At 40.0% G+C, this 26,803-nt stretch overlaps 2 protein-coding genes across 2 annotated transcripts in view; both read left to right on the top strand.

Annotated features, from left to right (window-relative positions):
• The window catches only part of LOC145453504 (B-cell receptor-associated protein 31-like), a 457,607-nt gene that overhangs the window by 217,005 nt on the left and 213,799 nt on the right, over nt 1-26,803 (top strand). The window lies entirely within an intron of this gene.
• Nucleotides 7,190-9,848, top strand: LOC145453515 (uncharacterized). Its single transcript, XM_080331491.1, has 2 exons — nt 7,190-7,436; nt 9,620-9,848. The coding sequence occupies exons 1-2, from the start codon at nt 7,210-7,212 to the stop codon at nt 9,759-9,761; spliced, it is 369 nt and encodes a 122-aa protein (XP_080187617.1). The 5' UTR covers nt 7,190-7,209; the 3' UTR covers nt 9,762-9,848.

The raw sequence follows: 26,803 nt of genomic DNA, 5'->3' as shown, positions 1-26,803 counted from the left end.
CTTATTATGACGCCATAGAACAGGGATGGGCAATTATTATTTTCCCCGCGGGTCAAGTAAGAAGCAGATAATTCGTTGGTGGGCCGATACAAAAGTTTATAACTTATCATGCGATGTATTAAATTTATTTCTCAATTGGAAGCAGTGAATTGCATTGCTAACACATGCTGCTAAGGGGATGTCTTAATATTAGGCAATGAGAAAGTGCGAGTTAATCTACAAAGAATAATATTTATTCAGTTTCGCTATTCAAAACCTTGAGAAAAATAAAACATTTGTAAGCCTTGTCAAACACATAAACCGACACATTTTTCTACTACGACACGGAAATGCAATGTGGATATTACATAGCTGATCTCTCGCTGAATCATGTTATGTGCGTGGCTTGGTAAATAGTCTCATTGTTTGCTAGCTTCGCTTGCAGTTCTTTCGCCTCGACCGGGTGTATGTATTTCACGGCATGTTTTTTCTCATAATATCGACTCAAAGTATATTCCAACACGGCTACCTGATAACCATTAACAAAGAAGACGGGCTCACCCGATGGCTTCAGTAAAAAAATATTTAGTGCTTCAAATTTTCTTGAAATGTCGGACTTCAGCCACTACCTCTCTTGGTATTACGTTGTCTACGGCAGTGGTCGGGAACCTATGGCTCGCTAGCCATATATGGCTCTTTTGAGTATAAGATATGGCTCTTTGCCAAATGTTTATTTTTATACTGAATTGATCAATATTGCAGCGACTTGTTAGTAAATTTTCATCACGTGGCAGTATAAACATGTTTGGAGAGGTAAAGGTGAAGCCGTCTTCAGGTTTATGGACTCGAAGTCTTCTCAAAATCCTCAAATTTAAGTTACTGTCGCGCTGGCGAACAATATCACTCGCGAATTTGATGTAGCCTATACCCCGCTACCCGACTCGAAATATTGGATTGCGCGATACGTTGATTGATCAAAGAGGATAGCAGACATGGCGACACCAATATGACAACGCAGTTTTCATATACACATTGCCTTCCTGATCTCCTGCGCGAAATGAACTGCCGTTACAAACGTTACAAACTCGAATTACCAACAACGCCATAGCTACCCACGTTCTTGATTGGCAAGTATAGCTCTACCGGCGATAAAATAGGCGTGTGGCGCAACGTTGATGTTGCCACCGAAGACTTTGAGAGTTGAGAAGTCGGTCAGTAGTTAGATTTTCGGAGTCAGTGCAACAGTTACATTGGATTAATATCAGTTATAATAAATTCTAAGCTATTTACGATGAATTGCATTATCAATGTAGAGGTCTGACCCGTCAGTGCCTCAACTCTCGTTTCGCGCTTCATTTTCGAACAATAACATACAAATTGTGTGAATTTGGGAGAAGAATGCTCAAAGTATAGTCATTCATGAACATCAATAGAAAATACCAATAATAGTTGAAGGTTTCAAAATTTTCGCTAACAGCTTAGAATGGGTAGGCCTATGTAGATGGCTGCAGTGACCATGTTTGGCTCCACCTACGCAAGTGATGATGGGTTCTCGCATTTAAAAGGAACATCACGACGAACCTATACGTTCTCGTAACTCAAGTTTCGCATGCTCGAGTAAGGCAACCAGCATAATTAGTACGAGTTTTTACAGAGAAAATGTGGCGACGAATCCCGTGTAGTGAGTTCGAATAAGTGTGACCATGACGTCAGTAATTTTCAATTGTGACGTAACAACTGATTGACATGTATGGCTCTTTGGGAGGTAAAGTGGAAAAAATAAGGCCAATATGGCTCTTCGGACAAAAAAGGTTCCCGATCACTGACCCATACCGTTCTTCTTCTTCAGCAATATCGCCAGATATTTAGGAATAATATTGCTGATACAGGAGCCTACAATACTTATCTTAAGCCCCGCCGATACCTAAAAAAATACTAAAGCTCTGGAAATAGTAAAACATTATTTACTGGCCGGAAACCGAGCCCAGGTCTGCGTACCTCTAGCAGTTACAATTGTGTGCAATTGTGCATACGGAATGGAAAGTCCAACATAACAGTCCCATTGTGGCGTGGCAATTCCCCTCTATTGACAATGCCGTCATTGGTTTCGTCGTCATGTGTGCCTATTGAAGGGCTATTGTTAGAGTAGAGGTATTTAAAATGCCATGAGCTTGTCTGCATGCCCCATTTTAAATTTAAAAAATAATCGCGGCGAACTGCGGCGGCACACAGTTTTGGAATCACTGGTCTAGTTTGAAGCTCAAGTTTTGATGTGATATTATGTAACGTAGCATATATCCTACCCCGTTTCAATTGAGATTTTTGGTTCGTGGCAGTTCAACGAATTGCTTCTATGGTCATGAGATAAATGATTGTAGTTTTACTTTTGGTGGTCCGACATTTTTACACGTACCATGCCATTATATTATAAATCATAGTACTGTGCTACTATCCATTATTATTATGGTCTTTTAAAGAAGTATATTGTTCACGCCATTTTAAGATTTGAGCAATAGGGAGTGTTGTGAACCTTACCCAATTCCCTGAAGTGAAAACCCGAAAGACCTTCGTGAGTCGTCTATTTGCCGTGTGAATTATAGAAATCAATCGTACGATGTTGGGTTCATTTCGAGATATACGTGTGTAATACCACGTAGAGACATTGATGCATGCATTGGTGATTATTAGCTGACTCGGAAGTCGATATACATTCATGATTATTGCGATGATTCGGAAGTCGAGAGACATTCATAAGTATTTCGCTGATTGGGTGGAAAAGATATGCATTTTTGGGCCGTACGTGATTGGCAATAAAATTACAAGTCGTGGAGACAGAAACAAAATATATTCGTCAGTGTGATCCATCGAATACGTGTGCAATAGACAGGTCGTGGTACGTCAGCCAACAAGGCCGTACGGCGTGGTTACGCCGGTCGTCGAACGGAAGAGGAAACACGCAGCGAATTGTAAACGCAACCTTCTTGGAGTCAATAATACATCTTGGAGTCAGATATACAATTATACAACTACAAACGTTCGCTCTGCGTTAAACTGGTCTAGTTTGAAGCTCAAGTTTTGATGTGATATTATGTAACGTAGCATATATCCTACCCCGTTTCAATTGAGATTTTTGGTTCGTGGCAGTTCAACGAATTGCTTCTATGGTCATGAGATAAATGATTGTAGTTCTACTTTTGGTGGTCCGACATTTTTACACGTACCATGCCATTATATTATAAATCATAGTACTGTGCTACTATCCATTATTCGTCAGTCCCCTTTGTTCGGTACAGTGTAGGTGTAGGGTTATGTGCTGAAATACAATACATAGGACTACCATATATCGCATGCCATGTTCATCATTGAAAGTGTCAATATTTATCAGACACCAATTCAACGTTGGTCGTCACGCAGATAACTTTCTGCAGCGCCTTTGTCGCAAATTGAATAATGCGTGTACGTGTCGTGCAAAATCGTTGCTTGTTTATTTCACAGGTTAATACGTCTACAAAGGGTCAGTGCCTCACTAACCATGAACCTCGCCGAACGTCACTGCTTCACTGTTCTTTTATATACACCGCAGTGAGCTCATAGATGAAGAGCCCAGAGAATCCCCAACACAAATAAGATATCACGTTGAAAACATAATAAAGCAGGCATTTTTGCTGGGCAAAATCGAGTACCTCAGTGAATCGATTTCGAACCGAGTATTAGGCTACTGGCGGACAGCGTAGTCGAATATTCGAGTATCACTCATTATGACGTGATGGGAGTGTATGAGACACACATCAAATACGCTCAATTGCATGTTTTGTGCTACAGCAGAGAAACTAATGCCAATTCTACACCAAATGAAGGAAATTTTTTGACCAGTCCTATTTTATTGCACTTTGTTACAATGCTGTGAAATGACCACGATTTTGCGGAAATGGCATTTCCACCAGTGTTGGGATCAAGTCACTCTTCGAGGCACAAGTCATGTCGATTCATTGCACATTATGACTCGAGTCAAGTCAAGACATTCGATTTTTAGAAGTGACTCGAGTGAAGTCAGATTAGGTCACGAGTCAAGTCACTAATCAAGTCGAATTCTCGAAATACGAGGCATGATTCAAAGTTAGTGAATTTTGACTACAGATGAAGTCCCCATATATTCTTAATCGGGGAACGAATAAAGAGCTGATTATACGGGCGCTGTATCGCTCACGCATACGCAGAACTGCTAAAGTACGCAAGTAAAACGGTATAGCCTCAATCTATCTGCCAAAACACAGAATAACATACGAAACCTCAAGAAAGTTCAACAGATAATATGGTACAATACACTTCCTACGTATTAACGATATTCGTTCGATTTAAATCATTCGAGAGGGTTTGTTAAGATGAGCAATTTTACGACAACGTAAGCTGTAAGCTCCGATCACTGGGTTTGCGATCAATTTATTTGTGATATAACAATCCAGGCTCGGTTAAACGCGCAATCATTGAGCGATTGGTTAGCAATCCGAACTTATACAAGATACAGGGATTAAGTCGACATCGACACTCTGTAATTACTAAGTGCTGTCTTGAAATTGACTAGTGAATTCTGCTTCGAGTCACGAGTCAATCTGCATTTCTGAAGCGCCGAGTCAAGTTAAGTCATTTTTGCAAAGTGACTCGAGTCCAGTCAAGTCATACGAAAAAAGGTGACTCGAGTCATCCCAACACTGATTCCCACTAACGAGCGTAACTTTGTACTATATGTCTTTGAAGCTGGAATACGACCGATTGAGGTTTCATGTGCCTAGTGGATCATTGTGCCCAGCTCAGCCCGATTATGCATACCTTATACTTGCACAAGGGTGCGCTTTCAAATTATGTATCCATTCGTTCGAACTCTTGTAAGTATAATGATCCATATGCAATAGGGAGCATGTCTAAACAGAAACAGAAACGGATAAGGCATGTTAGAGGCGTGAAACTTTCCTTTCAATTTATATGTGCATCCAGGACATTGAATAGCATAAGGCATCCCCACAACGACTTATTTTAAAATAAACGGCAACAAGTATCATTTCGTCGTATAGCCTTTCCCCCAATGCCGACAGATATGCTTGCATATGAATATCATGCTGCTGCGTGCAAAGAATTATTTATTACGCATAACTGCTAAAGTAGTGTGACATTTTCCAGAAACAAACAGGACGTAATTTATAATTAAGTGTACTAAGTCACAAAATAAGTCACGCGCCTCATTCAATCATTTAGCGCGATCATTAAGTGTCGCAATATCCCGGCCGACCATGAGTGTTCGGTATTGTCTTACAAGCCAGAATACCCCTAGGTTTATACGTTAAGAAGGTGTTTGGATATGGTTATTACTGGAATTCATGTATGCTATAAGTCTGCAGTCAAGGAATCATGATAAAGAATTTCTGGCCTGGTGTAAATGACCATAGTATAGTCGAAACACCATGAGTACTACAACAACAACAACAATTTGAATAACTGCTGATAACGCCAGGCCGTACGAATGCTTGGTATTTGATCCGCGTTGTTCATACCGCTAGGAACCAAATTGACAATTTGTATGGGACCATGAACAAGTTAAATAAAATCAGTCAGTACTACTATAGAGCTGGGCACAACAATTAATTTGAATATCTGAATCCCAATCGAGCATCAAATTTCGTGATTGAGTTGCGAACATAGAGTTGACACTTTCGAGTACCGAAATTTTACACCCTTCGCCAATACGAAATATTGTACAATTGTTTACAACTATTCCTATTTTGTGTACTGTATGCGCTTGAGTAGAGTAATCTATTCCATGCAATCAACGAACGTGCCAGCTGGTCCCCTGGTGGTACATGAGTAGGAATCGTTGTTATGGATAGAGGGTAATTGCAAGCCAATCGGTTGCTGCTAAATTCACACCTTGGCAATTTCACAACGAGGGTCAATATACAATCAAAATAGTTGTGGCGCCTAATAATACGCAGGCCGACACACAAGTCTCCTCAACCGAACGGACGGTAGGCATGAACGTGCAATGAGCATGTGAAAATACGCATATGCTACTAGTTAGAAGAGATGAGCGGATTTGAAATTTCTATGTCCTAATCCAATCCAAATCCGAACCTTCAAATCCAAATCCTAATCCTAATCCATAACTTTTTCAGATTCTAGTCCATGTCCAATCCTAATCCGATTCCAACTGGAAATTCAGAAAAAATACTAATTCATACAATGGAGGGATTCGAAAATTTTCTTTAACAACCAACGATTCCCTTAATTCAAGATAACTTAGTAACCATAATTACATTAGTAACTGATCTGAATAAAGTTTGTCGCGATTCACCGCACGACATTTCAATCTCCCAGAAAATATGTAAATCCAATCCAAATCCTAATCCGTTCTAGAAAAAATGTCTAATCCAAATCCAATCCAAATCCGACAAAATTTCACAAATCCTGTTTTTTCAAAACCTAATCCTAATCCATGCTCATCTCTGCTAGTTAGGCAATAACTCTTCGATGTTAAACTTCATCTGAACATTGTGGCCAACTGTTAAATTGCTCTGGTTTCCCTCCCGCCAGCACCGTAGGCTGTGGCGGCGATTACTACAGGTAGGGCTGAGCAAAATCGAATACCTAAGGGATTCGATTCTGAATCACGTATTACGCTTCGAGTCGAGTCGAGATTCGACCATCACTCATTATGACGTCACAACAGAATTTACCTTGTCAATATTAAAATATGTACCTTTTATGCCACCACTAAGAACATAATGCCTGTTATTCGCCAAATACTTTGGTACCGATTTCATAGCACTTCTTGACAATGTTGTGGGACGATCATGATTTCGGAAATATGTTATTTGCAGTAAATTTCGTAGCTTTGTACCATGTCTCTTATGCTGCAACACGGCCAGTCAAGATTTTAAGGGTTCCTCAGCGGACATATTATCAAAACTATAATATTCGTTAGCAAATTAACTTTCAGTTGCGAGGAGCTAATAATTTCAGTACTCGAAAAAATCGTCTTTTACTACTCGACTCGACTCATTAAAATTAATACTCGATTCAGATTCGAGTACTCGAATCAATGTGCCCAGCCCCAACTATAGGTGAGGTTTCGGTAAAATGCGATATGATAGCCATAAACAATTGACAGTTATTAAGGAAGTCATGTGATTGACTCTGTTCTTATAAAGCCCGTCGCCTGATTAATTTTGAATTCTTTTCATGGCTAAACCTCTCGATATGGATCAAATGAAGGTCATCGCTTTGATGTGCTGCCTCTCTGTGGCGCATGGTGCAGCAGTGGTAGCGCCAGCAGCATTAACCCCAGCAGTTGCGAAACCAGCGGGGTGTGTCGATGATTTAGGAGTTGTGATGCCGGTTGGATCCGTCTATAAGAAGGGATGTAACGAGTGCACCTGCACAGTACTAGGCAAAGAGCATTGCTCATTGTGAGTATGGCATATATGCATGATTCAAGCGACACATATCCGAAATACATTATTAGCAAATAGGTCAGTGATTCCCAAACTATGTGTGCCGCCAGTCTTTCTTGAATTTTGGAAAAACACTGTATAATGTTGAATATAAGGCATGTAGACAAGCAGATGCAAAAAGCGGTGTAGCTTCTTGAGCAGGCTGATAAAAAAAACACTTGAGACCATGTCCATGAAACCAATCATAGCATTACCGATGAATAAGGTAATGTCCACATCATAACTGGGTGGCTATATCTGGATAAAATTCTTCATTACGTTTCAAATTACCTCGTAAACTAGAAATCGAGCCGCAAATCATGGGCACATTGTCTGGAATTCAATCTACTCTTCAACAATACTTCTTGGGATTTGCTGTAAACAAATATAGGTGGGTAAAGTCAAAACATTTGAAAGACATAGGCGTACGTCAAGCAATCGTTTTGCAGAAGAAGAACAGCTCATTGATTTACGAAACGCCCCGTTTTTGGAAAAGCCGTTTTCACGATTTAATGATAAGTTCAAGCAACTTTTTATAGTCATCTGGACCTTAATGGGCATGTGTAGATGTTTTTTTTCGTTTGGACTGAAATGAAATGCCGTAACCTATCCAGAGACGCTGCTTGAAACTGGCCAAGAGCCCCATGTTACAGTTCTTTTCGATGCTACTCTGTATGCCGCAGTGTTGGGATCAAGTCACTACCTTCGAGTCACGAGTCATTTCGAGTCATTGCGCATTTTGACTGGAGTCAAGTCAAGTCAATCGATTTTCAAAGGTGACTCGAGTCAAGTCAATTTTTGGAGGTGACTCGAGTCAACTCGAGTCAAGTCAAGTCACAAGTCAAGTCAAGTTGCCTTTACGAGGTATGAGGCATGATTACGTCATTGCATTTTGCTAGCTGTCTGAAATACAGATTGACTGGTCGTTGATTTTGAACCAGTGAACGAACATAGAGGTAAATATACAGTACACGCATAAAGGCGCTGTATCGCTCACATATACGTAGAACTGCTAAACTACGTAAGTAATTGCATAGCCTCAAGTTATCTAGTTACCAGCCAAAATAGAGAATAGAGAAGCGAATTGATAAGATGCAATACATTAACCATTTACAAATTGATATGATACAATTCGAGCCTGCGCCAGTGGTTGAGGGCTATATAAACTATAGTCGAATTCAATTTCAATAAAACAAAGAGGTTTGGTTAAAGCAAGAACATAGAACAGAAATAGCCTATACATTTTGCTATTAAATTCCTATACTTTAATCGTTTACGACAACGTAAGCTTCGATCACTTCGTTTGGGGTCGATTTATTTGTGAGAGAACAATGGAGGCCCGATGGAGGCCCGATCATCGAATCTCACGAGTTACACCAGCGTTTCGCGAACAATCCGACCATTTGCAAGATATAGTGATTCTTATCGACACCGATTACTTTATGACTTGAAATTGACTCGTGAATTTTCCTCCGAGTCACGAGTCAATCCACATTTCTGATACGCCGAGTCAAGTCAAGTCAAGTCATTTTAGCAAAGTGACTCGAGTCGAGTCAAGTCATACGAAAAAGGTGACTCGAGTCTGACTCGAGTCATCCCAACACTGGTATGCCGTGGCTGTTTCTTGCTCCTCCATTCCTTGTGAGTACGTTCCTTCAACGGATCTTTTTCTCGTCTTTTTTGTCATAGCCATACCATTAGCACGTGAATGGATTTTTAAGCTACTTTTTTGTAAGTGTGCCGCGAGCAATATATCATTTTTCTTGTGTGCCACAAGCCGAAAAAGTTTGGGAACCACTGCAATAGGTTGATCTAAGTGTCATAGAAAACGAAACGATATGACTGATTGTCGTCCCAATGATGATATGATGGTCAAACTAAAACCTAAAGAGAACGATGCGGTATATTCCCTATAACTTTATAGCTGCTTCTACAAAATAGTACTTGGGTGACTTTGGATAATATAATAGAAGATAGGCTACTCTTTGAGGCACAGAACTTCAATATACAATTGAATAACATATACACATTCATATTGAAATGAACCTGAATATTCTCAGCTGACGCTCGTCAGGGGTAATCGTCAGCAACTAGTAAAGAATTGAAAAGTAGTACATATGACGCAGGACTCATTCAATCTATTTTCCATGTTTTTTCAGGCCGTCAGGAACCACATTCGTGATTCCATCGAAAGGCTGCAAATCTGTCTTCAACAAGGTGACTTGCCAATTCGAGGTAGTCACGGATACGATTATTCCCGCTCCTTGCGCTGCCCCGGTTTTGGGCGTACTAGTTTTCTAGTCACGGGACCTAGTCTTGTTCCTGGTGTGATATAATGAATCGTTCTGTTGCGAAACATTGAGTTCAATAAAATCAGTCGTTACAGCAGCTCCAGTGCCTGTTTTATTGTGGACTGTGTGTGCTAGAACAGGCTGGCTTCTGTGGCGGGATTCAAAAAGTGATCTGAATACAAAGCTATATTTCAGAATCTTGTGTATCAAAAACAGGCTGGCTTCTGTGTCGGAATTCAAAAAGTGATCTGAATACAACGCTATATTACCAGCTATATTCCAGAATCTTTTGTATCAAAAAACAGGCTGGCTTCTGTGTCGGAATTCAAATAGTGATCTGAATACAAGGCTATATTTCAGAATCTTTTGTATCAAAAACAGGCTGGCTTCTGTGTCGGAATTCAAATAGTGATCTGAATACAAGGCTATATTTCAGAATCTTTTGTATCAAAAACAGGCTGGCTTCTGTGGCGGAATTCACAATTTGATCTGAATACAGGGCTATATTTCAGAATCTTTTGTATCAAAAACAGGCTGGCTTCTGTGTCGGAATTCAAATAGTGATCTGAATACAAGGCTATATTTCAGAATCTTTTGTATCAAAAACAGGCTGGCTTCTGTGTCGGAATTCAAATAGTGATCTGAATACAAGGCTATATTTCAGAATCTTTTGTATCAAAAACAGGCTGGCTTCTGTGGCGGAATTCACAATTTGATCTGAATACAGGGCTATATTTCAGAATCTTTTGTATCAAAAACAGGCTGGCTTCTGTGTCGGAATTCAAATAGTGATCTGAATACAAGGCTATATTTCAGAATCTTTTGTATCAAAAACAGGCTGGCTTCTGTGGCGGAATTCACAATTTGATCTGAATACAGGGCTATATTTTAAGAATCTTTTGTATTAAAAACAGGCTGGCTTCTGTGTCGGAATTCAAAAAGCGATCTGAATACAAGGCTATATTTCAGAATCTTTTGTATCAAAAACAGGCTGGCTTCTGTGGCGGAATTCACAATTTGATCTGAATACAGGGCTATATTTTAAGAATCTTTTGTATCAAAAACAGGCTGGCTTCTGTGTCGGAATTCAAAAAGCGATCTGAATACAAGGCTATATTTCAGAATGTTATGTATCAAAGCACAACCCTTTCAGCCAACTAACGGAATAAATGTACGTCCAGCGGGGTATGAGGCCGTAGGGAGCTAGAACAGTTGTTCTCAGCCTTTTTGACCTTGCTGGCCGGCATATCTTCAAAACAAATGCTGCAGGCCGGGGAACCTTATCAGAGGTGGTCAAAGTAGTCAAGGAAGCTACTCAAGTAGAAGTAAAAGTAGCGACGGAAAAATCTACTCAAGTACACGTAGAAGTACTTCTTTCATAAACAACGTGAAACTACTTGAAGTAGAAGTAGAATTGACCGAATTTAAATCTACTCAAGTAAGTAAGCAGTTTTGAAAACAGTCTTAATTCGTTCGCATGGACTGTCAAAAGCTGCAAATTGAGCTATGCGGAACGTGCAGAGAGCTTGATTCGTATTGATGCATCCGATGAGATATCAATTTTCGACAGAATAAGCATTCTTTCGCATCATGGGATGCGAATTATAGTATTGATATGAAAATGCGATACTAAGCTCTTGTTTAGTAGAATACTACGTTTTAGAAAACATGTCATGGCGCCCGACCCCATATGATAAGGCCCCAAGTTCAGCCGAAGAGCAATACGGAGAAGTTGTATCGGATACGGTTTCAAAACTTTGCGCGATTAGTATACGTTAATAACAAATATTGTGGATCGTAAAATTTATACTTGGTGTAACTTTATTTTCGGGAAATAGAGGCATTACTACAGTTCCGATTATGCTTCAATATATGTTCTGCAGACAAAAGAACTGAACGTAATTAGAACTCAAAGTATGATACTCGGAATTGAATGTGAAATACAAATGCCACTTCGAAAAAGCGGAAAATATATTTCATGTCTTTTGTCCATAAAGCTTCAGAGGTGATCTGCTAAATCAAGTGTAGCGTTCAAAAATGCCGGATTTTCCAGATTAGCTGGACACGTCATGGGCTGCTAGATTAAGATATGATACGTAATTTCTATATTGAAAACGGTAGTTTCAAACGTTATGGTGGGCCTTATTTACTGTGATGAAATATTTGATATGGACGACAATGCGGTGTGAACGGAACCAAGCAATCCGGTACCTAAAAAATATTCACTGATACTTTCGTGACAACATATTTGTCACTCCATAACTACTGTGCGCGAAGCGCAACAAAATTCTGGGCTTTACTTAACTTTTATGAATATTAAATGTTGGTACTTCGTGAAAACCGCCCCGAAATTCCTCAGGCTATCTTCCGTATTGGGGTATTAAACTACTTCTACTTGACAAACTGAAAATAGCGAAAAGTAAGTAAGTAGATCACAAAATATTTCGAAGTAGAAGTAGAAGTAGAGAAAATCAGATCTACTTGAGTAAGTAGCAGAAGTAGAGGAAAACTACTTGATTACTTCCAAAAAGTAGAAGTACTTCGTTACTGACCACCTCTGAACCTTATATGTGGTTTTATTGAAGGTTATGTAAGGCGAAGGCATGTTGAACACCACTGACTGGATTTCGATTGCTCAGATTCTTTGCAAAATATGCGACTGGTATTTTCTACACGCTATGATATTGCCAAATGACGCTAAATTGTACTGTCGAAAATTATCCAAATTATTGTTTAAAAAGTCTTCTTAGCTTTCACGTATAGCTATCGTCTTGAACGGGACTTCTTCTTTTAGGCTAAGCAATTTCGTGCCACACTTGCAGTATTGTCACGTATGCCAAGTCCAAAGTAAACCAAGAATTCTATATTACGAAGCCATGCAGAAAAATAAATTCCGAATTTCTAAATCCATTTAAAATTTCTTTCCTCTAATTAATAGGAAAGCGTACAATTTCTTGAATTTCGAATTGAAGTAAAAAATTATAAAATATTTGGCGGACCGGCAGGAAAGTTGTCATGTACCGGCACAGGTCCGCAGGCCGGCGGTTGAGAACTACTGCATGTTCTAAAATGGTATATCAGGATTATGGTTGCATTTAAAACAGAAATCAATTTAAAACAAATATATTTAAAACATAAGCGTTTTCAAAACATGTTTTAGCCATGACGTCACGAGACTTTTGATTGTGACGTCACAGTGGAGCGACATTGACAATTGAAAATATAGGGTAAAGATGACTCTTTTGACGAAAAAGGCCTCCTCCAGACATGGGGGGATTACTTCCTGAATGTAATCGATTGCGATTACGATTACTTCTGAATCACGCGATTACGATTACGATTACGATTACAGCAAAATCGGGAAGTAGTCGATTACGATTACGATTCCATTGGAAAAGTAATCACGATTACTCACGATTACATTTATTTTGCATCGTAGTAGTTATATTGGAAGATAATACATGGATTGCGCTGGAAAGGCCCAATCATATAACAACTGTCTTTAAAAAAGATGGGACATTTCCTTGTTACGTCATAATGTACCCATTGCCCATTTTATAGAGGACGGTTTATCGCACCCATATATTTGCATTCTTGCCAGGTCCATAACTGCCGCACCCCCAATTCCCACTACGGTGGGGAGCGTGGTTGGAGGGGACTCAAAAGTATTTTGTAAACCAACATAAATTATAGAGTATTTTCGAGAGATTTCATTAACTTGGAATTTCTCTTTGAGCTTTGCGATTTACATGTCTCTAGATATCTTGATTTCGAAATGCATGCGGCTCCCCCTCAAGAAATAAAGCATACATAATTCATAGTAATAGGCATTTAGGTGCCAGTCAATACCGCTCCTCGACACATCAAAAGACATATGCAGTTTCGGCCAACATGAGACTCCACGAAGTGTGCTATTGAAGAAAGACATTGGCCAAAACTTAGGGTATGTGTCCATTAATAATAGCCGCGCTGGGTGGGCGTGACTAACAGTCCATTCCTTCCAATCTGAGCCCACGATGCAAATGCCACCCGGGCACTCACAGAGCATTAGACATGACACTTTGCGTGTGCGTCTCAAGCAAGTTTTTATTTTAGTCTGCTGTTTGGGCCATACTACAATCTTTATCTTTTGGCTATATAATATACCGGAGGTCACGAATTAACAACATACAATAAAGTAATTATTGCAAGATACCAGATGTTATAAGTATGAATTACGTGCCCCCCGCTCTTCATGTAAACATGACCATCGGGCGCTGAGATAGGATTAAAAATGCGATATAATGCAATCACCAATATTATTGACGAAATTAAATCTTCAACTTCAAAATTGACTACCCTATGGGGGCCCAAGACCAAAGTTTGGTTGGGGGACGCTTTTGCTGTTTTGATCCTGATTCTAGCTACTACTAACGCTAACATGGTATATAAGCCGATGGTTATGGCGGCAGGTCCAAATGTTCAGTAAAGAATTGTGAAATAGCGATTGGCGCCCGTTTTGAGTAGAATAATATGAGAATAACAGAAAGGGAACATAAAATTCTGCATTCAACTTAATGCAAATAATGTAATGCAAGCTGCCATTACTAGAAACGGCAAAACAACGGCCCAGTTATGATATATAGCAGCAGCTGTTGATTTTAATGCTTCGTTGTGGAAACCGTAATGTTTTATTTGACGAGTACAAAATTTTAAACCTTTGTCTGCTGTACGTTCGTACCATATAGGCCTACTGCTCGCCAAGCAGCAACGGTGAAACTGCATTTAACTATAGAATAAGAACTATTACATTCTATAGTTTAACTAGGCATAACCAAACATCAATACAAGAGTTGCTATTTTAACTTAGGCAGAGAGGTGATTATGATTACTTATCCTAATGCGAGGTAGTGGCGTCTGAAATGTATTGATAAACCGATATACAGCACGGTGGGTTTTCTTACAATAACACTTATGAACATCGAGTATATATTTACTATGTGTGGACACTTCCTTCGCAAAGACGAGCAAAGCTAATTGCCTACCTCTGACGTAATAATGAGCAGTGGCATTTGAAAATCAGACGTTTGTGCTCTCAATAACTGGTATAATAATATTTCTTCCTTGTTCACGAGTGTTCAGTTTATGTCACAGTCCTTGTACAAATAAAAAGTAATCGTTCTTTCACAAATAAATCGATTAAATGTGGGAAGTAGTCGATTACGATTACGATTACTTCGGGATTTTCTCGAATGTAATCGATTGCGATTACGATTACTTGAAAATGCTGTAATCGTCGTAATCGATTACGATTACTAATCACGATTGCCCCATGTCTGCCTCCTACTCATGTCTGAAACGGATCAAAAAATATATTTGAACCATTCCATATCGTATACGTCGACTATATAAGGAGCAAATCGTCAGTAGGCTCATACTGCATGTTTTTTCGAAAGCATTTACACAACTATGGGATGATTATATAACTTCAAAAAACACAATTACGTAATTTCAGCGGCATTTTTACAGGGTTAGAACGTTGCAATTGAGCCCTCGAATCGAGTTCACATAAAAGTTTCACACTCAACAATGGTTTATGGTCAATGCTCATCAATCAAGGATATATCATTGTGCTCGACATTGAAATTGATAATTATTCACGGAAGCGCAGTTCACGATCATTTTTGGGCTAACAATGATAAATACGGCGCTGTCATTCGTATTATAAGGGCTAGTAATAACTGCAGGATTTGGCTAAGAAAATATCGTTTAGCGATAATTGCAAGAAAAGATAGTATGAACTGGAACATAGAACTTTCAAAACAGTATGCGAGAAAGTATTTGCATTCAGAGATAATGGGGACGGGCCACTGTTCTTCATCAGTCAAGATTCCCTCGGTAATTGCAAATTTGTAGTAAGAAACGGCATTACGGAACCAAACAACAAAACTTTGCCACGAGTTACCCATCGAAGACAGATTTGCGGAGTATAATCACATCACCGAGCTAAAATCTTCCTTAAATTCTTCGCACTGCTTTGACGTCATATCAGCCTGATTTCAAACACCTTGCAGACCGGGTGTAGCCGCACCACATCACCACACCATAACAAACTTCAAACCATAGCCCACATATCATTGTGACGGAGTAAATTGGAGTTTTTGAATTTTTGTCTCGTGGCTCTATTAAAACTCGGATTTTGATATGCAGCTCGCGCATGAAGAGAGTCTGCCCTCCCTCTCCCTGGTATATAGAGTTGCATTTTGAACAAATGGTGCTTTAAAACACTTGGTGCAAAACATGTTTTGAACAGTCTTTTGAATTTTATTTTTTTCAAACGTATAGTTATGCCATAACTGTGTAAAGACTTTCAAAAAAACCATGCAGTATGAGCCTATACGGACGATTCGCAACCGATATGGTCCACGGATACGATGTGGAGTGGTTGGAACCCTCGAAATCGTCGTGGATTCAAACAGTTCTAGCACGTATAGATATAGATCATTAGTACGGAATGGGTCTCCTGATTATTATGATGACCACCGACCGTAAAAATGGCGCATAACGATGTAGTCCTGGTTAAAGATATTTTTGGTCCGTTTACGACAGGGGTCGGGAGCCTTTTTCGTCACGGAAACCATTTTTACCCTATGTTTTCAATTGACAATGCCAATCCAATGTGACGTCGCAACGCAATTTAACCCTATGTGTATACTATAGTAGAACAGTGATTTTATAACGCAAATTATGGTGCAATCAAGGTCTATGTTCACCCCGAAACTACATTCATCTCTATTGAGTTTTTGAGTAATTGAACAGATGTAAACTAAGCGTGCGGATTGCATGGTAGTAAAATTATCTTAGATTCGTTGTGGTATACCCACTATACGAAAGCGTACTTCGCAAAGTAGCAGGGGTTATTCAGTGCAGTATCGCCTACAACGTAGCAATACGAATTTTCGGCTCATGAATACCGATAAGTATGGATAAGGACCTGCCAAAATCACATATTCGGTGTGTATCGAATTTCTTCGACCTCCTTCGGTCTCCCGCAATAGTGTCGTAAGCTACTGGTGTCTTTCAGGTCTATCTAATTCGGTGACCTTATAAAGTAGAGGTATGATGTCAAATGAAGAACAATTCATTGCTACTCAGGAAGTCATATAGTTGACAGGATAGTAGGATATATTTGACGAGGTTATTTTCTTCGCTCAATAATTCCACGAGCTCTCCCTGGCACGCGCCAAATGATTTGTCCTTTGGCGGCAACTGAACACTCCTAGTCGAATGTGCAAAGTATGGGTGGGTGAAAGCATAGGCGCCGACTTTTATTTTTTACGAGGTGGCGAAGTCTTGTGACGTCATAATTGTTCCATATCGATGACGTCATCGTCGCACTAAAACGCACTTTACTACATGCCGCTGGTTTACGTGCAGGGTTAAACTATTCGTGTGGCGTTTTAATACCGGCCCTGTGATCATTTATATCAAACCATGCAGTCGAGTTGTTAAATGGAATCTTAAAACGGTACGAGTACGATCGTACGAAAATATAACTGCGCTACTAGTCTGTCCGACGGAATGCACCGAACAGAAATCAGAATTTACGTCACTGAGAATTTGGAGTTGTATCAATGTTATTCACGCGCAATGCGCTGTGGTGTGAGTAACTAAATACGCTACGCACTGGCCTGGCAAGTTCGCAATTAACACATGACAACTCTCGAACATGAGGTTTCAAGCAGACAATAATGATGATTACAAACGCGAAATCGCGCAGCCAATCAATAGTTGTCTCTTGCGATTGCTGGCTTCGCGTTGATTAGGTCGCATCGCGGCAATTGTTTGCAGATTAAAACAGCGATTTTGGCGGCATTGGTACATTTCCGCTTTACGTTCGTGAAGCATTTTGGGAGTACATCGGTCAATTCGTAAATTCAATTTGCATGTCGATGGCCGCCAACACATACTAATTGACTTACGTGTTGACAACTGCACAAATTTCCTTCTACGACAGCTGGTTGGCTACCCGTCAGCTAGAACTAATTCCACTTCAGTGCGCATGCCGCGATCTTATCAATGGAAATTCACCGGCTACCAAATGCCCAATAGTTTAATATTCGTTATTGTTGTTCTCAATACGAGTACATCCAGCAATCAAGTTGATCGGAATATAGAAGGTTGCCTGTTCAAACGAATCGAATAAAATCAGAATTTGTGCGACCCAGAATCTCGTTATGCATCAATATTTGACAATGGCATGGTATCGCCTACTGCACGTTAATAACGAAAGGAACACTGAAAAATGACTTCGTGCAACAATTTCGGAGTACGAATGTATTAGGTAGAAAACAAAAAATATGGATTGTTGCAAACGAGAAAGCGTGTATTCTAATCAGTATCGCTACGAATGGGTTTTGAGTTTGACATAGTATTGAGTAGTATTCGTCGCGTCAATTGTTTTCTCATTATATCGGTGTTGTATTGCTGCATTTTCCGATTAATCTAACTGGCAAAGCCTTCTTAGAGAAACGAATATGCGCAGAAATGAATTCCAATGTGGAGGCACACACCATCACACCCTCCAATTTCGCGCTACGATTACGAAGACTATCGCACGAAGCTAGCTAGCTTAAGAATGGTTTTGTAAACGAATGTGGGCGCACATCATTTAGATTTTAGAATAGCAGATCGTGTATTTGGGCGGATGGTCGGGAGAGGAGATCTAGGATGGTGTTCATGTTGACGATTTTACGCGTATGATAAGCTTGCCAAAGAGTCCGGAAGTGCTGTCAATTAGAGAGTCCCTGATCTCTGGTGAACAATAGGCCTTTTGCAGGACTTCGATCACGTGACTAGATACGCATAGCAACAACAAATTGGTTAGCAAGCTACTTTCTCGCGCACCTGCTTCAGTGCTAAATATCGCATAGTGTACTGTTCATTTCTGGTTGTAAACGTTTCGGAAATTTGTTGTAGAAGTCATCAGAGATTCACCTGTGTTAGATGTCAATCCTGTACAAAGCATTTAGAATGATATCGTCAGAATTACGCAGAAATCCATCGGTAACGTAGTCGTATTACGGTACTCAACTCTGATCATATGTACTTAAATTTATGCATTTGAAGTAAAGCGATTGGCTTATATTCTAGTAAGAGTATTTGTTAGTTCAAGCAGTACTATTTGTCTGTTGTGGCGCCTGATTTTGGATGGAAGATATGGCTGAAGCAACCGGGACCCGCAAGGATCAGGATATACTGTCTGCTGGTTTGGGTGCTGGCGTGCTGCTATAAAACAAATGTCGCTGAACACATCGGAAGTATCTTTTGGGAGAACCTGCCGTCAAGACTAAGCAAATCAGTGCACTTTATTGTTGCCTTATACAATGCCAATTTTATTACCACTACTTCGCAACTGCGATTGAAGTGGATTTGGCAAATCACACTTGATTTTGATAAATAGTTGATGTCACATATGTGCGATATTTAGCGAACTAAGGGAAGTAACTATCATATAACTCTTGGAGCAGCTCAAACGCAGTGACAAGATCGGTCATCCTATACCGAGAGGTGGTCAACGTGGTCATTGTTGGGAACCGAGTAGAAGTAATGCCTTAATTTATACTCCAGTACAAGTAGCACTAATTACTTCCAGGATATGTCCAAAGTACTTCAAGTGGAAGTAGAAATGAATTTCTGAAAAGCAGTCAAGAAATTCGTTACATGAAGTAGATTTGGTTGAGGGTCACTTAGTTTTAGAAATTGATGCCATGTGACAACTGTAAACATTGCATGTTGCATCTTCTTGATCAACGCAAAAGGGTGATGACACCACAAATAAGTGCAATTTTCGAAAATTAATTTAGTTACCGTGGTACTGGGGCTATTTTGCCCAGTTGCTATGACAACCTCACGCTTGAAGGGGATGCAATAATGCGCCAAAGCTACTTTCTAGTTGACAAAATCCCAAACCTGACAAAAAAGTACTACCTAAAAAGTAGAAGTGGAAGTAGCCTAAACTCATAATGACGCTTGTACTCAGGTAAAATAGTACTTCGTTGCTGACCCCCTCTGTGTATTGGCTCAACCAACTCAAAAACATCCTCTAAAGACGACTAACATTGTTTCTTTCGCATTGACTCCGTAATATTCTGAACTTATGATATTCTTTGATTCATTGAATTTACAAATAAACTTGCAAAGAAGATCGATTTATTAATTTTTGTGCAATCGATACCCAGAGCATAAGAAATAGTTGAAGAAAAATGGATGTTAACCTTATCAAGTTCAATAACTGCCGAGACTGTTATGCCTATGTATTTTCCTCTACCTCCATAGCCACTTGTCTAGACATATTCATAGCATCCACGGAAGAGTGCTTGTCTTGCTGTACACAAATGAAATATCATTTTCAAAGCAGACATCAACATCGGGAAAGAAGTTCAGGACAGTTAGTCAGTGGTCAGATCATCTGCTGACATTTTCTGTTGGCATGAAACCACGCTGCCTTCCACCGCATGACCAAATTTTATGTGGTGATAATAATTGGCTCCAGGCTGAATTCTTGAAGAGGGCATCATCAATTTCTTAGTTGCCTATGTTCGGCTCTCTTGGGATAATTCATCAGATCATTAATCCGAATGCATGTGGTATAGCCATGTCTTGAAACTCAAGATATTTGCACTGTGCCATACAGTGAAGTAATCCAATCCAGGCAATCAATCAAGTAATCCAGGCCCCGGGACAGTTTGTTTCACCCTCAATTGGAGCTGATGATCATTTTCCTTCGGTTAGTGGCACTTGGCAGCATGACAGAATGATCAATAACTTGTAATATAGGTGTAGAGGTCTAAATATTTTGAATTGTTTAACTGAGAAGTCATACAATAGCTTAGAATATTTAATATATATATGGTATGTAGCACATTGCATGAATTCATAACACATCAACGTACTGGCACTGGCAGTCATTGTCTCTTAGGCTTAAAACTAGCAGTATCCTATATATATTGCAATCGATATCAATCATCAAAATGTTGCAATGATTACCAACTACCGCTACAATACAACTATAGTATACTATCCACACCTAACTTAATGCTGCAATAAATATCACGCAGTCAATGTCCTGCAATGTCGAATTTTGTGTCATAAAATCATAGTTGACTACCAAATAACGGCTACAATGTCGATCATTTTGACGCAAGGAGTTTACATAGTTCATGAATCAAATACATCCAACATATTTGAATCCTTGCGCATCTCCATGACACTTGCGAACGTTTACAGCCCGAAAACGATAATATACTGTATCCGAAATACGGCTACGTTAACGACGGATTTCTGCGTAATTCTGACGAGATCATTCTATGTGCTTTGTACAGGATTGACATCTAGCATAGGTAAATCTCTGATGACTTCTACAACAAATTTCCGAAACGTTTACAACCAGAAATCAACAGTACACTATGCGATATTTAGCACTGAAGCAGGTGCGCGAGAAAGTAGCTTGCTAACCAATTTGTTGTTGCTATGCGTATCTAGTCACGTGATCGAAGTCCTGCAAAAGGCCTATTAAATACGCGCGCGTATTACGCAGCCTCAATGACAGTTTTGGCAAATCAAAATGTCCGAACTTGACGGCACTGATTTCAGGTGGTTCAGACCTGTGTAGTCTTTTAGAACTCAAGCCATGATACACATCTTCTGATCGCTTCGTTCAAGTATTAGCGGGAATCAATTACGCACGTTAAAGTCTCTTTGCAGCTATTCGATGTTATTCAGTTTTGCGATGTCGCTCTTTAATCAATGTAACATAAAACAATCAACAAGTAGCGTAAACTCGACCGCATTGTCTCCAAACCAGCTAGAGATAGAAGCCAAAGCATGCTAGGTCCGAGACGCGATAGGTAAGCCAGCAATGGTATCTTTCGCACCAGGCCTATCGTAGATGCTCATTGCTCAATGCTCAATTGCTCATGTACATATATATGCCAGCGATGATATCGTGTACGCCAGGCCGAAGCCGCCAATACAGATGCGATTGCGCAGGCAAGCGATGGTTTAGCGTGAACTGGGCCTATTGCAGATGCAGGCTTGTTCGAGACGCGATTAATCGGGCTAGCGACGATTGCCACGCGCACGGGAATGAATGACCTAATGACCTAACGCGTAAGTCGGCGCCTATGGGTGAAAGTATGGCCAGTATGCGGTTCCTGGTTGGTGAGGTACTGACCTGTTCAGATTTAGAAATATATATACCCAAAATCAGGAACGAAACAGCTCGTCGTCACTGCTGCCCTTCCTCAGTGCAAAGGCTACATTTAGACCATTCCTTGTGATCGTCACCGCTCACATTACCATCACTGTTGTCAACAGATAGCAAATCATGGGGTACATCCCCATTCTGCACCAATCAGTGATGAGTGACGATTTTTTTTCTTTTGTCTTGTAAATGACGCCACGTCCGGTCGCGTTTGTTCAGGACTATCCAGTAATATCCAAATCAGAAGTTACAACTGTCCGAAAATATCCGAAACAAAATCTGCAATAGAAGCCGAATCCGTTCCTCCTGTCTCAAAATCTGGTCCGAACATTATCCGAGTCCGTCCGATGCTCAACAATGGCACCAATGCGTCGTCGGTATTTGTATCAATTTTGAAGATACGCATGTCGTACGATTATCATTTAAATCAATTTTAACTTTGGATTTTCTAACGTGTAAGTACTAATTTCGTCTGTTTTACAGCTTTGTTCGACTTATCGGAAGGAAGTCGTCTGGTTGCGAGAAGCGAAGTCGTACGCGATCGTTGATGTCCAGGGTTGGGCAATTATTTTTATCCGCGGGCCAAATGAGGAGCAGAAATATATGTTGGCGGGCCGAGTCAGAAATTTTAGAATATCCAGCGTATTGATTTTATTTCTAAATTGGAAGCAGTGTATTACAGGAATTGGTGCTCAGTATGGATGTGTTGATATTGAGGAATGACAAAGTGACGGTTAATTACCCAAAAAAATATCTATTTGCTGTCATATTTTGAAACAATGCTAAACATGATACATTTTGAACTCTCTTTAAACCCCTGTCCGCGTTTTTCTATCAATACCAGCCCCCATCTAGATGCACGATGCACGAGATGTCTTGTATGCCCTAATCGCGCAAAGCACGGAATTTTTTCATGATGCATGATTCAATCGGACTATAATATTGGTAATTGCAAATATATTGCTATATTTTTAACCTCTCTCAGCCCACGTAGTGGCCTACTCAGTTTTACCGCTAGAGCTGAGTGAGGTACTGTCTTGGAAATATTCGAGAGGGCCCGTTGGTATAATTACTTCGTTACATGTTGTTATTTCGTGACCCCCCGTCTGCTATGTGAAAAGATATTGAAATCGCCGAAGCGTACCAAACTAAAAAGACGACCCCGATTCCCGATTGGTATTTCTTCACTGGCAAATATTGCCTTTGGACGATTGGACTTTGTGGTTTTCGGTCAACATAAGGGCAGTCCTTTACGGCCAAGGTTTTCTCGATGCCGAGGTATATTCCCTTTACTTAGTTAATTTGATCAGCAGCTGTAATTGCAGTGCCTTCTCGGAATCCCGTGTTGGCCTAAAGTTCATTTATCTCGGCGTGTCGTGTCGTGGCGCGGTAATGGCTAACGCCGAAATGCCCATTCTAAAAACCATTGAATGAAGTTGCATAAATTTTCAAAAAAATACCCTATAATTTATCTTCTCTCATGAAATAATTTTGGGCGCCCGTCGAGCTTGCCACGCAATTGGGGTGTTTGAGGTGCGGTAGTTCTAAAGATAATATATAGCAGGGCCGGCCAACCCGTGGCCCGCGGGCCACATGTGGCCCGCGAGAAGGTTTTGAGTGGCCCGCGAGGTAATTTCCGAAATTTTTAATATTATCAAAAATGGATGGCACAGATTTTGAGCTTGCAAGGCCAACCAAAAATTTGATTAGTCTGGCCGCAATACTTGAGATGTGAGTAGTTATTATGATCGCTCGTGACTTGGTGTTTTTTGCATGGGGTAGTATAGGGCCCTCTCGCACGGTGCCTCGAAACTCGTGTTGGCACGGTGACCCTTTTGACCCCCCTATCTCTCGCACGGTGCCATTGTGTCTTATGGACCCTCTCACACGGTAACCCTTTTCGGTATAGGGATCGCTCACACGGTGCCGTGAAAACTGGTGGTGACATGGTTACCTTTTCAGGTATAGGCATCTCTCACACGGTGACTCTTCTAGGTATAGCCATCTCTCTCACGGTGCCTCGAAAACTCGTGTTGGCGGGTCGTACGTGTGGGTGTGGGCATCTCTCACATGGTGACTCTTAAGGTGTAGGTTGTGTTGATGAAGTGGTGTTGAATATCAAGTATAGTAAACAGCGACGCCATCACTTAGTATGTATATCCCAAATTATTATATATGACAGATTCGAGTTAATCCCAACGTTTACGGCGAGCGCGACTTTAATATATCGTTATTCTTATGGTCGCGGCGACACGGTAGCTGATATAGACGCAACATGATAACGTTACAGGTATAGGGATCGCTCGCACGAAGACGTCGTAGTTTAGTCGTGACAAATGACCGATCGTGTTCTAAGTCTTTCCTCGCTATTGATTGCTAGCTGAATAATACTTCAGATCGGATTATTCGCACCTTCGTACCGCTGTTTCGCACCTACAGAATAGTCTGCTGTTCACAGTCGCAACAAGAATCACAAGTATACACATTATACATTCGTTGAATTTATTACTCTGAAATCAAACTCTTCACAAAAGCACGCACAATCGTATCATTCACTTTTTTATCATCCCCAAAATTATTCAAGTATTCCTTGGCTGAAAATCCTTGTGCTCTTTTTATCAAGAATGCAATAGCATGATCTCCACACACATCCGAAGTTTTACTCTGTAGCTGTTTCCCAGTCACGGAAAATTCATCCGGCTCCAGGAATTCGATTATCTGAGGTTTTAGCGGTCCGAACCTAACGAATCATGAAAATGAGTATCGTCATCTCTGTATATACACACCCAGTGAGACCCAGGCAAACTCGACTCGTCGTAATTAATGATGATAGCGAATTTTCCGCTAGTTGGTTTCTTTGGTAATTGGTCTACTGGATAAGTTCCTAGATATAGACTTCGCGTATCAGGATGGTTATAGAGAATATCATTAATCTCAGACAGAGCCGGCGTAGACGGTGATTCCAATACCAACAACATGCTAACACTCCAAATAGGTGTGAAATAGTTTGCAAAGCCCCGCAATCGCTGACAACATAATGTCTCGGTCATAGCCATCTTTTGCGACTTGGCGCTACAGACATCGATCGCTCAAGCGTTCAAATTTTCGTAAGCAGTTTGTCACAGAACCAGATTTTACTGGTAAAATTTAATAAGTAACGAATAACAGAACCGTCGCAGCGGGTGATTGGAATACCGACAAATTATCACTTATTTCTGATCCAACCCTAATCCTTTGGGAAGTTGACGCTTATTCAAAAGGGTGTGAAATAATTGTAAAACCCTACGTCACTGACATGACAATGCATCAGACATAGCGATCTAGTTATAGCACGGGTCGGAATCCATTCGCGAGATGTTCTATAGGCAAATTGAGATTATCCGAGACCGAATATTTTGACTTTTGCGTAGTGTGAATTGAAATAGGATTGACAAACATGACTACCATCTTTCCAAGTACCATTTCGATATTATACACACATTGATTTGAAACAAGTAATGGAACATTACAACTCTATTCACGATCCGACTTTCGGTTTGTCAAAGAGACATTTTAACATCTTACCATACTCAAAAGAATTATTCATAATATTACCCGATGTTAAAAATATAGTTTTCACTTACTTGATTATATTACTACAACTTGTAAACTTTATTAATTCATCCTGGTGAACACGAATAGTGTTGCTCGCTTGTAATATTCACATATTGATCTGAATAATAACAACTCATGAGAACCTACAACTTTATTAACGAACTAGTTATTTTTTACGAAACTGGAAATGCAAACTCTATTCGTCTCGACATCTCAACATCTTACAACACTCGAAAGAGTCAATTATGAAAACACTGCCAAGTAAATCCGTTGTACTGTAAAAGCGATTGATAGTTTTCACGACGCGACAACTACAAATCAATGCTTGCGACTTGCGACTAACACTGAGTGTACGAGATTTGAATATACGAAAAATAACCGAGAATTAATTTTTCACAGATGAATCCGTATACTTTAATGTAAGCTATCATAAGACAAGTAAGTCCTTTACGATGACATTGATTCACAATCCGATATTCTCATTATACACATTTTGAAATCCCATCATACCCATTTTCGAAATCAACTCTTAACGAAAATACGAATAGTCGTGGCAACTCGATTATAATCAAAGTAATTCATGATTATACAGATTGTATTACACCCAACACCAAAACAAAAGGACTTTTTAGTTGATTAAATTCATATCATTCGTCTTCAACTTGTGTCTTTTCTAGATTGCACGGACCAATTCGTTACGAGCGAGTTGCAACCAAAGTTAAGAAATCTTTGTGAAATCTTTGGATGAATATAGCTAACACAATCACTTATCGCTGTTTCAAGTATTTCACAGGTGTGTCGCCTATCTAAAAGTATGCATGAGTTCGATTCCCGTACCGACTGTCGCGGTATTTATGAATTAAGGTAAAGATGAAGCACCAGTGTCGTTGCTGTCGGAATTCGTGACGGCGAATTGAAACATACACGCATTACACAGTGTGAAAATATCACTTTGGATATCGAAGGGTGATTAATACTTAATCCGTCCACACTCTCTATAGAACGCGCTAAATGTAAAATATCGTGAGGTTACACTCTAACACTTTGATCATTACAAAAGCAAATTGGTATATGTTTGCTAGAAGCATCCTGTTCAACGAGAAGTGTCTAGTACACAACACTCGTAATATCAAAGAAATACTTGCTACACTGTAATTCACTTAACGTGTTTTGCATTGTTGTTCATTTGTAGTATTGATTGTTTTTGAAACCCC

This window comes from Botryllus schlosseri, chromosome 13 (assembly GCF_051294905.1).
Source record: "Botryllus schlosseri isolate E-star chromosome 13, Bs_hap1, whole genome shotgun sequence".
Lineage (NCBI taxonomy): Eukaryota > Metazoa > Chordata > Ascidiacea > Stolidobranchia > Styelidae > Botryllus > Botryllus schlosseri.
This window is presented reverse-complemented; position numbering and strand designations above follow the sequence as displayed.

Bases quoted from the DNA above. Each gene is read 5' to 3' on its own strand.
- LOC145453515 (XM_080331491.1), top strand. From the start codon at position 7,210: ATGGCTAAACCTCTCGATATGGATCAAATGAAGGTCATCGCTTTGATG. The intron at 7,437-9,619 runs GTGAGTATGGCA...ATGTTTTTTCAG, and splicing joins GGCAAAGAGCATTGCTCATT to GCCGTCAGGAACCACATTCG.